The 19,150-nt window shown below is 40.5% G+C and overlaps 1 protein-coding gene and 1 pseudogene across 1 annotated transcript; one reads left to right on the top strand and one right to left on the bottom strand.

Annotated features, from left to right (window-relative positions):
• Window positions 1-1,046: 1,046 nt before the first annotated feature.
• On the top strand, window positions 1,047-2,336 carry LOC123395720 (lysosomal Pro-X carboxypeptidase-like). The gene is made up of 6 exons (XM_045090751.1): window positions 1,047-1,199; window positions 1,357-1,512; window positions 1,620-1,772; window positions 1,880-1,959; window positions 2,079-2,128; window positions 2,206-2,336. Exons 1-6 carry the CDS (start codon window positions 1,047-1,049, stop codon window positions 2,334-2,336), a joined length of 723 nt encoding a protein of 240 aa, XP_044946686.1.
• Window positions 2,337-6,556: 4,220 nt separating this feature from the next.
• On the bottom strand, window positions 6,557-7,333 carry LOC123395709 (annotated as a pseudogene).
• Between the last annotated feature and the right edge of the window lie 11,817 nt (window positions 7,334-19,150).

Here is a 19,150-nt window from a genome sequence, read left to right as displayed (position 1 = left end):
CCATGCGTGCACTTGCATATATGTGTATGCAGCTAATTCTTTTATCAGGTTGGCAAAGCATGAGGATATACATATGCCTTTCCCTACCTAGATGGTCTCATCCTTGGAATATGAACTACTGAAGTTGTTGTCACCTTTGGCATGTGAAGACTCAGGTTCTTACTGCAATTGGAACATGTTTCAGATGGTCATACATGTCTGCACTTGAAATATATTCCCTAATGAACTTTTTTGTTTACAGTGAAATATTGCAAAGTTTGACGGGCTTGTTGGACCAGCACTGCTATATGCTTCTCTGAAAATACTTACATCCTATCATTATGCATGTGTCCCATAAAAGAATGTGCAGAATGTTGGATGCCATTCTTATTATGATATTTTTATCATCCCCTAAACTGCCGCTCTTGATGGTGTCAAACTTTGGGATCTACAGAAATTAGGAAAAACAGGGTTTGATGAGATGTTTGTCTGAAATTTAGAGTTAACTGTAATTTGGAGCAGCTTATGGAGAATCATTGTTGTAGGAGTTGTCTCCCCATCCATCCGGTACGTTGCCACGGAATTCCATGCCCTTGACGGGGTCTTCTCCTGCGAAACGGCGTCCTGGTGACGATGCCGCCAACGGCTCTCACCGACGCCTAGCGACACGTACGGCCCCTGACGGCTTTCCCTACCATGCCGCATCTCTTCCCTCTTAGGCTGATCTCTTCAATACATGAAGGCATCGATCTAGACCTCGTGGACACAATAGTCTGGATCCACTCTCTTCCATGTCTCCCTCCTCTGTTAATCCCTCCTCTTATTCCTCTCTCTCCCCCTGATTAGTTTTTCCTCTTTGAATTGCAGCATGCAGGACGCTGGATTGAGTGCACGCCGGGCGACTAGGATCAACAACGGCAGCAGATTTATTACAGCCCCAAAGAAGGTACATTAAGTTCAATGATAAATCGATGGATATGTATATCTAATCTTGCCAAGCTAACGGGAGTTGTAAACTAATGAAGGATTTCATACTTTGATCGAATCGACAACAATGACACTGGTTCATGGCGTTGCTTTATCCTTTGAATCTTAGGACCGTGCAGTTCATTTCTTCGCTGAGCAGCTGGCTACAGACAACATTCATCCACACATCCATGATGGACTATCAAATCCTAGCAAATTTCTTGATGAATCTGCTTGCTTACCCAGTCAAGGAGGTTAGCCACTCGTAATCTAATTTACAACTATTACTCTCGCCTGCATTACATCAAATGAATGAGAGTAACATGGAGTTACCAAACTGAGTCATGCAAAAAGAGGTCCTGTTCTTTTTATTCCTCTCCTTTGCATGTAATTCTCCTGACATTTCTGCAGATGTGCAAGATCATTGATTCTTTTCCTACGGGAGCAGACGTCATCGACAGGGCTTTCGCTGCGGTGAGCGTGTACTACAATTACACAGGCAACCAGAAATGCTTCCATGTGGGGGGTGGCGATGACCCTCATGGCTTCGAAGGATGGAGCTGGCAGGTACAAGCGTGAATCACATACATGTGTATGTGGCGTACTGAACTACTGATAACACATGAAGACTGAGAACATCACATATGTGTTTTCTGAAACAAACTCTTGTGCAGGCCTCTACAGAGATGGTCATGCCAATGACAGTGTCGAATGAGCGTATGTTCCCACCATACAACTTTAGTTACGAGAATAGTTCTGACAGCTGCCTCGTGGGCTATGGAGTTCGTTCGAGAATGGACTGGATCACTTCTGAATATGGTGGCCATGTAAGTTTTTTTTTCAGATTTTCAGTGTTTACATACGAACAGTCAGTAGCAGCATTTCTTTGGGTGGCATGTGCTCACCTGGTACTGCGCTGCACAACCCACTACAGAAAATTGACAAGGTTCTCAAGAGGTTTGGGAGCAACATCATCTTCTCCAACGGGATGCGAGACCCATGGAGTGGAGGCGGGTAGGAGTAAAAGATTTCTCACCATCTGATATATTCATGTTGATACTTTCAACCATTTAGCTAGCGATTTTTACCATAGTAAACAATAATAAATAGTCTTCTTTCTGAACTGCTACCAGGGTCCTCAAGAACATATCATACATCATCATTGCTCTTGTCACGGAGAAAGGTAAACATGAAGTTGCAGAAAATATGCGAGGTCAAAAGTATTCCAAACTTATTTACACATGGCTGTGTGATATTCAGGGGGCCATCATTTGGACTTGAGATCTGCAACGAAGGATGATCCAGACTGGCTTGTAGAACAAAGGAGGCTGGAAGTTGAGATCATACATGGATGGATAGATCAGTATAACAAGGATATTTCACAGATGTAGCAGTAAGAAGGCGCCATGGATTTTCATAATCAAGAAAACTAAATGTGGCTACATGGAAAATAAAAGGACTTTCCTTTCTTCTACAGGACGATAAACACAAAAACGGGAAATGGAGGCCGCTACAATTTCCCTGCCCTTGACGGGGTCTTCTCCTGCGATATGGCGTCCTGGTGACGATGCCGCCAACGACTCTCACCGATGCCTGGCGACACGTACAACCCCTGACAACTTTCCCTCCCATGTCGCATCTCTTCCCTCTTAGGCTGATCTGTTCAATACATGGAGGCATCGATCTAGACCCCGTGGACACAATAGTCTGGATCCACTCTTTTCCATGTCTCCCTCCTTTGTTAATCCCTCCTCTTATTCCTCTCTCTCCCCCTGATTAGTTTTTCCTCTTTGAATTGCAGCATGCAGGACGCTGGATTGAGTGCACACGAGCGACTAGGATCTACAACAGCAGCAGAGTTATTACATTGTGGTGGTGGTTTCTTGGCTGTAGTGAATAGAAAATTGGTAGCCAAATCATTTACTGTTTGGCAGACTTGTTCATCATTGTTGTATCATGGAGACTCCTTGCAGATCATTGTTGTACCATGGAGACTCCTTGCAGCTATTGTACTCGTCTTTTTATGTTTCATTTACTTGTTTGCTTCATTTATTCTTGTTTGAACACTTGATTGTGTATTAGTTTGCAGGATTAAACATGTTTAGTAAAAGCCTGCAGAATCTTTAACTAGAGTTGGTAGCACTAAATTAATAATGTAAGGTAGTAGAAGGAATTTTACATCAACCTATATGTGTGTATGTCCATTCTAAAGGAATGTCTGCATGAAGTGACAACTTTCATGATGGAACAAACCAAGTTTGATTTTAGTTTCTCCCGATTGATATTGTGCTTTGTTTTCCTCTATGTTTTACTACAAGTACTATGCCTCTCATGTACAGTAGTTTAGCTGATCTAATGTACTTAACACTGTCTTATTTAGGATAAATTTCCTAGCCTTATATTTATTTATTTTTACTGTAATGTTTGAGAATTAAAGCACTCAAGTTCTGGACCTTTTTAGTAGTTTTTTGTCTAATATGTTACCTTTTAGACAAGTGGGGCTTATGTGATAACTTGGCATCTACTTCTTTGTTGCGTCTGAATTTAGTGGCAACAGATCGAGGACCTTAACGTGAATGGCAATAGCGTGGACCAACGGACAAGATTGATGTCATGGAGTCAGGAGAAATGCTTTTGGAAGTAGAATGAGGCAGTATTGTGTTCTTTCTTCTCTTAATTAACTTTACAATGATATGTGTTGAAAGCTTGAAAGTGCAGGCTATACCAAGGTTGATGATATCAAAATGATGTAACAATTTATCCATCTCTTGATTGATCAGATTTGCTCATGCAGTATTGATTCATTGCATATCTGAAATTTGGAAAAGGCAATATGAATATTCCTCCATTGAATGGTTGTATTATGCCCTCGGTATCAATGAGTTCCTCGTTTACAAAGTAAACAATCACCCTAAATGTTTTCATTCCTTTTGTAGTTGTGGATGCAATACAGTAGTTGAGGGACGGAAACCAATCCATTAGCTCAGGCAAAAAAGGCAATCAACTAGAGTTGGCACAAGATTCACACGGGTTTTTAGTTTTTGTATCATAGTGTTTTTGTAAATTGTCAATAAATTGAATTAAATTCAATACATGACATAACTTTGATTGCCAGCAGATTTATGTTGAAAGTTTTAACTCAAGCACTATTGTACTATTTGCAACAATATATTAGGATTAGTAAAATCTCACGTAAATGTATAGTTGATACCATTGTTCTTTTAACCCCTTTACCAAAATTCAGTTCTAGCTCCAAAGTGAGCAGTTGTAATCATATTGAAGTTACGAGTGGTTAACAAAAATTGATAGAAACGATTTTTTTATGTGTTCACTACAAACTTGCATCAGGTTTTTTTCTATAGTGCCTTTATCTGAGATTATGCTCTGAGTTTACACGAAAATTAAAAGCTAGCATGTGAACTTTAGTATGGCCATGAAAAGGTATTCCTTTACATTTGAAACATATAATTTTATTTTTTATAAATTATGTGAGCATGAAGCAAATAAAAAAGGTGTTAGTCCCAATAGCACTATGAATTCTTTAAAAAGTACAAAAGCTACTGCAATAGAAACACAAATTTACATTATGTATGTGTTCCAAGGAAAGTAATCCTTTTACTTCATTAGGCTGGTATGCAAGTGCATGATTCTGAATGGATAGATGACTGACAGACTTTTCTCCCATATTCTAGAGTTGGACTCACAGATGTTGATCCAAGCACTCAATGTTGGTGATTTTTATTTGGCGGATTATGGTGTATTGTACCGCCTCATATAATGTGAGGAGTACTTGCATGATGCCCGTTTGATAGGCACACATGAGTTTACCTTTTTCCATTGTTCATGTAATTCTGTTGGCCATGCTATAGTGAAATTTGGGTACCATTCGGCTAGGGCTTCTATATTTTGGCTACAGTCTAACCCAGACTTTGTATCAGTTGGTTGCCAACGACTTCGCTGAGATCATTGGTTAATGAAATCATTTTTTAATTACTTGTTTTGCATGCATATGTATGGGATCCACCCTACAAAACAAATAAATTTGTAACCAAGAACTAAGCTAATATATGAGCACCCATATTGTAATCGATGTCAAGGCATCATCATCAGGGTCAAAGTGGTGTATGGTAGTCGAATAGTAAGAAGCAAGATAATTTTGTTATGTTATCACACACATGGAAAAACCACAACATTGAAACACACATTTACACTATTTTTTCTTCCATTGCAATGCGAGGAGTATGGAATACTAGGTTTGCTACAAGGTTGAATGAAGAGCATGAAAGCGGAAGGGAACGAGAGGCACGAAAAACATGACATTGTGCCTTCATTCAAGGAGTGGTGGCTGTTGAGGAGGAAAGAAGTGGAAACGAGAATTGATATGTGTTCCTATATCGATGGAAATTACGCCCTCGCATTAGACAGATATCTGAAATAGATAATTGGTATGTCATTTTTTTTATTCCATGACAACACACGGGCATCAAACTATCTCTACTATTAAAGCATAATCGAACATCGTACGACCTCCTCCCCACGTACGACGGCCATCGATAAAAAAAATCTCATCATCACTCGAGCCAGGGCCATGATTACACCAGCCTAAAAAGTTACCAGCCAAGCCCACTTAATAGATCCATTGCCAACTCAGCCAACAAACGAGATCCACGAACCTACTTGTGACTAGATCCATTTGTGGGAGACTTGAACCAAAAGTTAAAGTTGTTCAATGAAAACAAGAAAATGTATTAGAAAGGAGGGAGTACTATTTATTGGCGTCATCTAATATCTAATTATTTTGTTTAAAATAAAGTGCCAAATTTAGTGATTAATTTTTCTTTCCTGTGCCATGCACACGCCTCTAATCTTTATGGTGCTGGCTAATGTACCTAGAGTGTACATGGAATCGTGATGATGTACATTGCCAGCTACACCAGGTGACACATTAGTTCAACTAGTTAGCATGCACGTGCAACGCACGACTAACCGAATAATTTATAAATTACTTTTAATATTAAAATTTTAGTGTATATATATAGGTGCATAAATATTGAAACACACACAATATACTAAATCGAGTTGCAAAAAAAAAATTGTGTCGCGAAACTTATCCGCTGATTTCTTAAGAAGCGCAAGAACCTCCTCCCAGTTGTTCACACATGAATGAATCTTTCTTTCAATTCTTACTTGTATACTAAATCGATCATGAGGAAGACAGTGGAATAGAAAACACAAGAAAAGGAGAAGATCGACCGACGTCCAACCAAAAACAGAAATCTCACAAAGAATGACGGACAGGCCGTAATGATTGAAGAGGCATCAATCACCAGCGGTGCAATTTGCTCTGCCTTATGACTCACGCTTGCAGCTAGCAAATGCTCTTCCCACTAATAGCGTCTCTTAACAAAAGCTCTTCTAATCTAAACAAAAAATACCCCGCAAAGAAAAAAAAACTAAACAAAATATGATCTTTTCAAAAAAGAGCAGCCTGTCATCTCATTCTCATCTACAAGAGATATAAAGCTGGCGCACAAGCTAAAAAAATAAGCAAATTACACGCATTTTTATAGTCAAGGTCTGCACCGCAGTTCCGGTGGCGGCGTGGAGTTCATCATGGCCGCGCCACCGCCGGCGAAGCGGCCCCCTTGTTGCTCGACTCAGGATCGTCCCTTCCCCTCCGCGTGGACCCGTCCCACCCCTTCGCACCGACCCGTTGCCTCCCCCTCGGGCCCACGACATCGTCCTCGCCAGGAACGACTGCCACCGCCGCCCGCCACCGGCGTTGCCGAAGCTGCCTCCCCCGCCCGCGGGCCGGCCTCCACGCACGCTCCCCTCAGGGCTCGCTCCGGCGAGGTCGATTAGGCTGGTGGCGTGGCGCAGGCGGCGCGACCTGAGCACCTACTCTCTCACGTGGCGCGGCAGCCGCAGCGTGAACCTCTCATGGTTGCGAAGAGCGAGTGCCCCGTCGAGTGCGACCTCGGCAGCCTCGCCGCCCGCCGCTCGCTGCGCAGCATCTCCAGCTCCATCGCCTCCTCCTTCCTGTCTTCTTCGTCGCTCTCCTCCTCTTCCCGCACCGGTATCGCCACAGCGTGCGGCGGCGACGACGAATGCGAGGGCTGACGCCGCGCCACCTGCTCCGGCGACGGGGGCGCCACGACGGGCGGCGGCGGCGGCTTCTCGAGCGGGCACGTGATCCGCGCCCCAGCCAGGGGTCGATGCACTCCGGGTGGAAGGCGTGCGAGCAGTGCGGCAGCAGCCGGAGGAGGAGGTGGAGCACGGTTTTTTTTTGCCGGGAGGTACAACAGTTGGATCTATATTTGTTTGCTCGCTGTAGGAGGAGGTGGAGCACGGTCAGCCTTTGGTGAATTTGGTAACTGCACACCGTCATGGTGCATGGATGGTGGAAGGCCGTTAGATTGCAATTTGTTGACTAATTGTGTGGTGGTGATTGATGTTTGTTTTTTATGGGTGTAATAGCTGTGTGTATTTAGAGAAGTTCTCGTTTGATCTTTTATTAGTAGTATAGATAAAGCTTTTGTCTGCAACGCAAAGAGAATGATGTGACACACACAAGGAAACGAATTGTCAAAAGTAGAAGAGCTATCACTTAAGTTTCATATTCAATTTTAGTCTTTGAAAGTCGCCATCTAGAAATATATATTAGTCATAAAACTTAGAGCTCATAGAGTTTATATGATATACCCATTATTTCCTATAGTCAAACTGATCAAAATATCTTGTACTCCCAAGTAAGCACATCAACATTGAATAGTACAATGATTTGATCGGTAACATCATTATTTTTTGATATCTTCCGTGGCAACGCACGGGTATCTAACTAGTAAGCTATAACGGCAACTGGGACAGATACATAACCCACATCATAACCTCGGATGAGTTGCTCCTTGGAGCTGAAACTCCATCAGTTATCGATGGTGGTGACTGATCAGCCGTCAAGACAAAAGACCAAATGAGAAGGACTTAATTCCACGAGACATCACCAATCCATCATGTTCATGATGTCAAGAAAACCATCCCCAAAACTTCACCATATCATAGGGAAGCCATCGAAGCCAAACAACCGATGATAAACAACATAATGTCTCATTCACGGGAGCTCCAGCCCGGTGCCGCACGAGCAGGGCATCCCGACTAGGCCAGACCAACTACGTTTTTTTTTCTGTTACTTTTTTTTCCTGCTTATTTCCTTTTTTGGTTCATTTTTCTTTCCTTTTTTTGAACAAATTTGAAAGCCGGAACAATTGTTTAAAGCACGCACATTTTTTAAATCTTGTTAACAAAATTTTAAGAAGGAGAACATTTAAAAAAAAACCAAACATATTTGCAAGCGAATTTTTTTTTTTAAAGGACAAACTATTTTAAAATTTTGAGAACAAATTTGAAAAATCCTGAACAATTTTTTAAAGCACAAACATTTTTATTAATCTTGAAAACAAAACTTTGAAAGAGAGAACAATTTTAAAAAAAATCCGAACAATATTTTCAAACACGAACTTTTTGGAATCTTGAGAATTTTTTTGAAACCGAGCACAATTTCGCAAAATCCTGAACAAATTTGGAAACGCGAACAATTTTAAGGGAAAGGGAACATATTTCTAAACCATGAACAAATTTTAAAATTCTGATTGGTTTTCTAAAAACGAGAGTATTTGTTTCTGAAATTTCAAAACAAAAAATTTAAAATGGGAACATTTCTCAAAATTTGAACATTTTTTGAATCTGCGAACAAATTTTGAAATAGCGAACATTTTTTAAATTGTGAACAAATTGTAAAACATGGAAAATTTTCAAATTTGTGAACAAAGTTAAAAAAACGTCAACATTTTTGAATTTTGAACAAATTTTCAAAGAACATGAACATATTTCTATTTCGTGGAAAAACTATGTGAATGTTTTTTTGCAAATGGGTCATTTTTTTGAAAACACAATAATTTTCCTAATTTGCGAACAAACTTTGAAACCGCGAACATTTTTCAAATTGTGAACAAATTTAACAATATGAACAAATATCAATTTTTTGATGAAAATTATTAAATTGAGATATTTTTAAATTATGAATAAATTTTGAAACCGTGAACATTTTTTGAATTGTGATCAAATTTTGAAACATGTAAAAAAATTTGAATTCGAAAACAAAATTAGAAAATTGTGAATATTTTTCGAATCTGCTAAAAAATTTAAATTGAGAACATTTTTCGAATTGTGAGAACAAATATAAAATTGTGAACATTTTTTGAATCTGCAAACATATTTTCAAACTGAGAACATTTTTTAAATCGTGAATAAATTTTTAAATATGAACAAATTTGAAATTCATGAACAAAATGATAAATTGTCAACATTTTGCAAATTTGAAGAACATGTTTTGGAAATATAGAACAGTTTTTCAAAACTGAAAATATTTTTGAAATACAAAAATATTTTTTGAAATTCAAAACATTTATTGAAACAGAAGCACAACAGAGAAAAGAAATACAGAAAAAACAGAAGAGAGTAAAGAAAAATAAAAAAAACAAACCCGGTTCAAGAAACCTTTTAGAAGTTTCCGAAGCCGGGACGCTGCAACCTACTAAATGGGTCAGTTCTTTTAAATCGCTTTGTTCTATTCCCTCTACGAAGCCCCGACACCGCTTCCCACAGAACGACGAGTAGGAAATTCCGATGTTCACCATCTCTACAAGCTAAGCCACATTGTTGAATTTTCAAAGTTGTTCCCAGTTTCAAAATTTGTTTGCGCTTCCATATTTGTTCACGATTTTACAAAATTGTTCTCGGTTCTGTAATTTATTCTCAAAATACAAAAAATGTTCGTGCTTTAAAACTTTGTTCGCGATTTCAAATTTTTAGTGGGTTTTGAAAATTGTTCTCTTTTTGAAAATTTTGTTTTCTAGATTCAAGAAATGTTCGTGCTTCCAAATTTATTCATGATTTTTCATAATTACTCTCAGTTTCAAAATTTGTTCTGATAATTTAAAAAATATTTGTGCTTTCAAAATTGTTCGCCTTTTTCAAATTTCTTCCGGGTTTCTAAAAAGTGTTCTCCTTTTCAAAATTTTGTTCTCAAGATTCAAAAAATCCGTAGTTTAAAAAAGGGGAACGCTACGCATCCGCCGGATGATTTCTAAAAATTATCCGTCACCTAGCTAGCCGTCGGATGGCGATCTAACGCCCTGCATCCCCGCCGCATGGTTCAGAAACGACGCTCGAGTTGCGGAAACTTTCGCTTTGTTGCAAGAAATAAACTTTGGATCTGTTAATTCCTGAAACAACGGTCGAGTTTCAGAAACAATTTGCTTGTTGCAGGATTTTTTTCTTCGTTTTTGCGGGAGAATTTTTTGCAACAAAGGTCATGTTTCAGGAATTTTTGCAACAAAAGTCAAGTTGCAGAACCACTACCTAGCGAGCAGGGAACTCTTGGCGGCGGGGCGGCCGGCGAGCTCTAGGCGGCGGGGCGGCCGGCGAGCTCTTGGCGGCGGGGCGAAGGGGCTGCCGGCGGGAGCGGCTGGCAGCAGTGTGTGTTGGGCCGCCAGCGTCGGAGCCGAGCGGCTGGCATCGCGGGCGGTGAGGGTAGGGAAGGGCCGACCGGCGTCGTGGTGGAGGGACTGCGGCGGGAGCGGCCGACGTCGGGGGCGAGCGGCCGCGTCGTCGCCCTCCCAGATCCGGTAGCCGCCGCCTCCTTGCAGCGAGCGCGAGCGTGCCCAGCTTCAGAACCGTGTCCTGAAACAATGCTCCAGTTTCAGGAAACGGTTTCGCTAGGTCTCTGCTCCGTTGGCGCGCGGATACGATCTGGGCTGTCGGTTGAAACAAGATCAATGGCCGAGAAAGCGGTGGATAGATTGCTCGGATCAACCGGCGGGAGGCAAGAATTTTCCTTTAAAAAATTATTCGTGCTTCCAAATTTGTTCACATTTTTCAAAATTGTTACTCAAATTCAAAAAGAAAAGGAAAAAGGAAAAAAAGAGAAAAGAAAAAAGTAGAAAACAAAGCTGGGCCGGTCCAGTCGGGAAAAATTGTTAGGAGGTCAGACCTCGGCTGGCCCAGTAGCGAGTTTACTGTAACAAAAAATCGAAAACACAGTAAAAAATACTTGTGAGCAAATGGTACTGTAGCTACTGCATTTTGTAAATTTCGACTTCATTTAAAACTGATTACTTTTCTGAAAACATATTTGATTTCTGCGAACATTTTTTCGAAATTTTTAATGTTTTCAAAAAATAGGAAACATTGTTTCGAAAGCGTGAAAACTTTTCGGACGTAATAAAATTTACAAACATTTTTCCAAATTCCAGAACATTTTTTCAGATTCCAGAATATTTCATCAAAATGCGGAACATTTTTCTGTAAAATCCGGAAACTTTTGTAAAAAATCCAAAATATTTTTCAAATTCCAGAACATTTTTCTGAAAATCCGAACATTTTTAGAAAAATTCTGGAACATTTTTCCATATTCTGGAACAGTTTTTCAAATTCCGGGACATTTTTTGACATTCCGGTACATTTTTTGACATTCCTGTGCCTTTGCCCGCCTAAGGGTTTTCCGCCTTAAACAGGATTGACAATCGGCAACTCGGCCCTAAATGGGTCGAATATGGAGTGACCCATTTTTTAAAAGAAAATAGCAAAACAATTGTAGTAAAAGTGTGTATAATATATTTACTTAATATAACTTAAAATATTGAGAAACATACTACAATAAAATACATATTAGAAAAATCAGCCTATACTAATAAAATGTTGAATGAGTTTTAGAAACGGTATTCATTATGTATATTAAAATGAGCTCATACATTAAATACAGTTCGCTCTATAATATAAAATCCTAATATATATTTGGAAAGTAAAGCAAAAAATAGAAATGGGATAATAAACACCAAGAAACCAATGAAAAAGAAAAAGAAAACACAACAAGTAAAACAAACAGAAAAGCTGCTGAAAAAACGGATGAAACAAAACCCAGAAAAAGAACCGGATTGAGCCGAGGTTGTTGAGCACGGGAACTCTTATACCCCAACCTACACACTGGGAAAGTGGGCCGCGCACACCCGTTAGCTCTTCCGCACGGGACCATGCGCCGACCCATGTACGGGATATGTCTCCCATGTTTTTTTTGTTTCTTTTTAAGTTTTTGTCTTTTTTTTCTTATATAAGAAATCTTGGAATTTAAAATAGATTAAAATTTCAAAGAGATGCTCACTAATTCGAAAATTGTTTTCCAGAAATTAAAAATGTAAACAAATTTAAGATAAGTTCATTACAAGTCGCTGCTGGCGTTATGGTAACTGTTTAGGCAGTTCCTATAAACCGAGCACCCAAGCACCCAATCCAGCCTTTGGACCAGCCATCTTGCAAATTATTATCCTCCTTTTTCCTTATGTCTTTTTATTTTTGTTTTTCATTTTTGTTTTTTTCTTTATTGTTTACTTTCTTATTTTTCGTTTGACTTTTATGTTTTATTCTTCATGTTTTATTTTGTTTTTTTGCTATTTTTCTTTTTCAAGTCGTGATTTTTTTGTTCATCAAATTCGAAAAAGGTTCAACCATGTAAATAATTGTTCAAAATTCAGAAAATGGTAATCATAATCTAATTTTCGTACATAGGATTTAAAAAAAGTGCATGAAAAATTCCATATCTGTTCGTTGAACTAAAATTATGTCATTAAATTCTATTTTTATCACAGTTTTCCAAACATGCTCATGAAAATTCAAAACTTGTTCATTGAACTAAAATAATCTTTGTCAATTTCTATTTTTGTTCACAGTTTTCAAAAAATGTTCATGAAAATTCAACACATGTTTATTGATTTCAATAAAGTTTATAAAATTATATTTTGTTTATCGTTCTCAAAAATTGTTCAGCAAATATGAAAATATTGTTCATCCATTTACAAACAGGGGCCCTATTACGTCAGCGCTATGTACCAGTTAAGGCGCCTCCCTATACATGGCGAAGCAAACTCGCTCTAGAGGCCATGGCCATGTTTTTACCATGTGACTTCTTTTATACCTCGTAACATTACAAAAAAATATACAATGAAAAACAAAATAGACAAAAACATTTGAAAAAAAAAAAGTTTACCAAGCATTCAAAAAATGTTAGAGGTGTATACAAAAATGTTGATCTTGTGTACGAAAAATGTATGCAAAACACATTCAGTGCATGTGGAAAAACTTGTTCATGTATTTAAAATATGTTAGTCAAGCACTGAAAAATAAATATTAAAAAACTATTAGCAAAATGTTACTAAAGCATATAAAAATGTAAAATGTATTGACCATGCATTAAAAACATGTTTAACATGTATTTTAAAACCGAAAAATACTAAATCTATGTTCATGTTTTACGCAAAAATGCTACAACCACGTAATCCAAGGAAAACTCTAACGTAATATTCTTGACTAACTCTTCTCCCCCGGATTTTCAACCGGGTGCCACCCTTCCTTTCCCAATTACTAATCCGAATCTTCCTCCTGTCTAATTACGTTAATCCCATGAAGAATTATTGGTAGATGTAATATTACTCTTTAAAAAAAATTAATCAAGAATTTCAAAAAATGTTAAATGTGAATGGAAATAAATGTTGACCATCAATGGAAAAGGAATTAATCTTGTATTGTATTACAAAAATGTTAAACCAGTAATATGTAAATGTAGTCAAGTATTTAGAAAACATTCTCCAAGTACTTAAGAATAGTTAATCCTGCATTCGAAAAAACAAGCATTTGAAATATGTTAAATGGGTGCCAAATGGCAGTCGACCATGCATTAAGCATATATTGTTATTTTATTTGAAACAATTAATCAAGCATGTGAAAAAATAAAATATGTATAAATAATGGTGACAATATATTGGAATAAATTGTCAATTTCACACTTCAAATATACAACTCAAGCATTTATATAAATAAAAACGTGTACGGAAAAGATGGCCTATTCGTTAAAAACAGGAAAATAAGAGAAAATAAAAAAGATGAAAACCTGGAAAGAAAAACAAAGAAAGAAAACCATAAAAATTCATGAGAATCGAGAAAGAAACAAATAACAACGAATAAAAAATAAATAAATAAACCAATGAGTATCGTGAATGAAATATATAAAAACAACAACTAAATAATGTAAAACTAAAGAAAAAATTAGAGAGAAAAGAAGAAAACCAGTAGAAACCATTACGTCAACCAACACAAGCGATTTTCTCGACTGGAAACACCAAAACGGACTGCCCAGTATTGTAGTAGACACGAAATTGCTTCATACGACACCAAAGATATCGTCGGCATTTCTTATTTGGCGCCACAGGAGCCAGTTAATATGCATTTTTGTTAACTGGCGCCTGTGGCATTCGATCTGGGCTGGCCAATCTAGGCGTTTGTGACGCATTTTTTAGAAATATCTATTAACTTATTTGAATATCTATGATTTTTTTAAAATTTCAATGAATACTTTTTAAGATTAATAAACTTTTTATAATATTGATTATTATTTTTGAAGTCTGTCGAACATCTTTTTGAAAATGGATGAACTTTTTAAAGATTGATGTACTTTTTTTCAGTTCAACAATTTTTTGAAAAAATACATGAACTTTTGAAGAATTTTTATGAACATTTACAAATTTATTGAACTGTTTAAAAATTTAATGAACTCTTTTTAATTTGGATGAACGTTTTTTCAAATTGATGACCTTTTTCAAAATTGATGAACCTTTTTTAAAAATATGATTTGTTTTCAAATGGATGAACCTTTTTTCTTAAAATCTGTAAACTGTTTTTTGATTATATATTTTTTTGCGTGACGAAAAAAAATCAAAAATAAAAGACACTGGACAACACTCTAGTGAGCCGGCCCATGCTAGCAGCATTGCAGGCGCCGGCTCGTTAACGGGCGCCTACAACGGCGCTACATAGGAGCTCTCGATACCCTCGCTGTAAGCTAGATATAGCCGTTGTGTTCTTTTAACACTAAAAAAGGATGGGGCGACACAATTTGTTGGCAGGTAGTGGTTTTGGCCCATTTACCCAGCCCAATGAATATAACGTTAAAGGATGAATTGACGTAGTTTGTTGGCCCCGTAGTGGATTTGGCCATATACACCGCCAACCCAACATTCCAAGGAAAAGAACGCAAGGTAAATGTGAATGAGGCCTAATAAAAAGATAAAAACAAATAAAAGTTTTGTCGTTCCCGAGGATCGGTCGGCCGTGAGGAAATCACCACCGTCTCGTCTTAACCCTAACAAAACTCGAAGAAAGGTATAAAAATGGAGCCCTCCCGTCGACAAGGAACGAGATCCACTCCGTTTCCATGACGATAAGGCCACCAAAGACGGGGTGGACCAGCGCCACCGCCCGCGGAAGGTGGTGGAGCCCTAGCATTTTTGGGCGGCGGCGAGGATTAGCTAGGCAAATCCTGTAGATTTCTATGGTTGTAGATGTTTCAATGGAACATATTTGAGTGAACTCTCAGTTCAGATGAGCAGTACCCCAAACGATATTTGACTCAAGACATAAAGTCTAGGACAGAATTAGGGTGCCGTTAAAAAGAAGAAACAAACACGCAAACCATTGGGGATAGAAAATACAAAAATGCGCCTTTGCCGGGGATCGAACCCGGGTCACTCGTGTGACCGGCGGGAATACTTACCATTATACTATAACGACTTAGACCCTGTTTGGAACCACTCAGATTATATAATTCAGTTTTTATAATCTATTCTGACTCCAAACATGATATATTATAGTGTAGATTATAAAAACTAGATAGACAGATTATTAAAAACCCACAATCTACTCTACCCCAGCTAAAATGAGATTCTGGATTGATAATGACCCATTATCCTTGTAAAGTTGGAGTTAATTACATTCCTGCCATCGCCACCCACCTCTTTTAAAAAAAACAGAGGGCACACAAGTCATTACGCAATATAAAACCTGAATTACAGTTTATATAATCTAGCCTCCAAACATGCTCATCTAGATTATTTTTATAAACCAGATTATATTATCTATCTTCATAATCCAGATTATCATAATCTATTAGCCCCATACACAGCAATGAGAGCCCATTGGAATCCATCCACTTTAGATGTAATCCTGAATTTAACCGCAAAATCTCCTAATACCACTTCTCTAACCTGAAGGGTATCACATCTAACTCCAAGTAAAATCCCACCGGATTTCCTCTTGGAGGGAGACAATGCTAGTCAAAATCTACTCCCGCTGATAAAGAACTCAAAAACTGAGAAGTAAAATTATCTCTCCCGGTCTCCATGAGTGCTATAAAATCGAGGTGATGCTCTAAAGTAGCCTTAGCAAGAAATCTTATTTTAGCCAAGTACCGAAGACCTGTGCTATTCCAAAAAATTCCTCTCATCTTTCATCATAGAATTTTTTAGCAGTCTTAAATAGAGCACTCCTTCTAACCGGAGAAACCGGGTATACTTTCCGTTTCCAAGGCCGTTTTGGTTTGTCCCCAAAACCCTGATCCATATAACCAGGTATATGTGAGTCAACCACCAAAGATTGTACCTCCTCGGCACTGTGCTCTAGGACATTGTCCTCTCCCACCTCTGAATCGGCTAGTATGTCCAAATTCTCACATAAAGTATTCAGACCCCCCAACTCATTAATATCAGAATCACTCATAGGTTTGACGGCAGCAAAATTACGAATAATATTAAGAGCCCTGTCTACCTCTAAGTCTAGAAGGTCATTAATAGATTTTGAAATTTGTCTACCAGTAGTACCCAAAGACACCCCAACAGCAGCAGCATTATGAATAATATAATTCAGAGAAAAATGAAGGATGGAATTGTCTTTGTTAAAAGACATACCTGTCGAAGTTTCTGCATCCTTCATCTTTGCAGCTCGCATTGCACGCCCCAACTGCAAGTCATCCGCATCCGGTTGTTCCTGAATACGCTGACTAGACCGCCTGTCCTGAGTCATCGGATTCGGGAGCCCCCAAATGCTATAACATCATCCGCAGAGAACTGCGCACTGTCATCCACCACCGTCCCACAAATAGAGCACTCGGTCCCTGTTGCCATAACCGGCACTGAAGCCTCCACTGCGACAGCCTTAGGTGTTTTAGTAGCAGCTAGATTCTGATCATTCTTGAACCCCAAGTCCTCCTTCCTTGCTTCTGCAAGATATGTGTCAAGAGAGACGGCAGGCAATCCCACCGTAGGCGAAACTGGCCCCTGCGCATCCTCGATGGGCAGCTTCCTCGGGAAAAGGGTCTTACGCCGCTGCCCCTTGAAGCATGCCACTAGGCGGCCACCTCCGACCTTGGCCGGAGCCGATGTCGGACCAAAAGTGCCAAACCGGAGCTGCGCCAGCGGAGCCGAAACGGAAACATCGCCCCCTCCGAGCCCACCTGTGAAGGCGCCGGTTCCTTAGCATTAATGTGCTTGTTGTCGCTCTTATCGGCCTCCCTTGCCCCCGAGTCATCATCCCCATCAGGCATATCCACATCCTTGTCCTGCACTCCTTCCTCAAATAAAGGAGGACTCTCAATCTCAAGCTGGAGGGTATATCTCATACCCGCATACGTCTAAACCACTTCATCCGGCACCAGTGCAATGTCAATTACACTAACAAGCACACGAACAACTCCCTTAGCTCGGGTAAACAACATGTCTACCTTTTCGGTCTTGCCAATCAAAGATCCCAAACTCCAGGTAACCAGAAAGTCGCTCATAGCCTTAGAAGGTGCCCCAGAAAATCGAACCCAAATCTGAGGAAGAGCCACACCTTGTGGCTCCTCACTCGTCCACGCATCAAACTCCAAGACGCAACTTGTGCTTGGCACTCTGCATATGCCAAACTTAAGCAATCGTGCCAGGTACTCCTTAGTGGGAAACATGACTTTGAACACATTCTCAGCAATCAACATTGGCTCCCACCGAAAATTCGAAGAAACCAACTCCTGAAGCTGCTGCACCACCTGCTCAGCAGTCATATTCCCGCGAGCCACGGTGACCGTACCTGTAAGTGACGCATCAGGCACGTGGACCGCAGTCGAAACCGTATGGGACTCAAAGAACATCACCTCCTGGCAGCAAACCCCATAGATAGTCACGACAGGCATTAGTCCAACCGTAAGAGGGCACTTAGCTGTGCCATGCTTGGGCTTAAGGCAAAACTCGCAAAGATCCGCCTTGCACTCAGATACAAAGTGACCAGTCCCTCCACATCGATAGCATGTCATTTTCTCCTTTTTGCGGGCCCACTTGGAAGGACGATCACCTCCCTCGAGCCGCCCTTGTGAGATGCTCTTGTCTGCCTCTCCAAGCGGTCCAGGAACAACCACCTGAGGCTGCACCATGGAGTTGGAGCCTTCCATGGCCTGCCTCGCTGTAGGCTCGGTTGGAGTGGCTACCACCGCCACAACAGTAACAGGGATAGCTGAAGGGGGAAGCGGAGGCTTAGGCTTCCTGCCACTTCCTCTTCCACCCCAATTTTGTCGGAAAGCGCCCCTCTTAGGATGCTGAGGCCCCGCCACCCCTGGTGAAAACTTCCCAGGAGGACCGGAGAAACCCGCACCGCCGCCATGATTCCGCCACGCATAGCCGCGTCCCCCACCCGTCAAGGAAGAACCACGATGTTGTCCCGCACCGTAGACGTCAAAACTCTCATCACCCCATCGCCCTCGGGGTGGCTGACTGTCCATGGCCGCCGGCCCGGTAGGAGCAGCCGAAGCCGCCGCTGGCTTCGCCGGCTTAGCAGGAGGACGGAGACCCTGGCCAGTGGGACGGCCCGGGTGCTGCAAGCCCTGGCCACCGCCCCTCCCTGGACCGTCCGCTGCGTCGGCCTTGAACGATGGAGCACCTTGCCCCGCCATCTCGGACGAGGGCCGCAGAGGGAGCACCCAAGCAGCTCGACCAGACCCAAGCTTCGAAAAACCCTTGGTAAGCGGAACACGAACCCTAGATGGCGGCGGTACGTGAGATACTTCGGGACTGCATGCAGATTCTACCGCAACAGGCACGTTCTCATCCTGGGCCATATACCCAGGAGGCTGAGAACCCGAAAGCAAAGAAGGCCCGTCACAGCCCACGTCCGATAGTGCCGCATACAAAAAACGTATCCTTGAATCACGCGCTGACGACTGCACCGCAGCCGCCGCCGCCGACGCCCCGCCACCGCGGCCAATCTTCTTGTTATTCGAGATCACCATCCATGTCTCCGG

This window comes from Hordeum vulgare, chromosome 1H (genome assembly GCF_904849725.1).
Source record: "Hordeum vulgare subsp. vulgare chromosome 1H, MorexV3_pseudomolecules_assembly, whole genome shotgun sequence".
Classification (NCBI taxonomy): domain Eukaryota; kingdom Viridiplantae; phylum Streptophyta; class Magnoliopsida; order Poales; family Poaceae; genus Hordeum; species Hordeum vulgare.
This window is presented reverse-complemented; position numbering and strand designations above follow the sequence as displayed.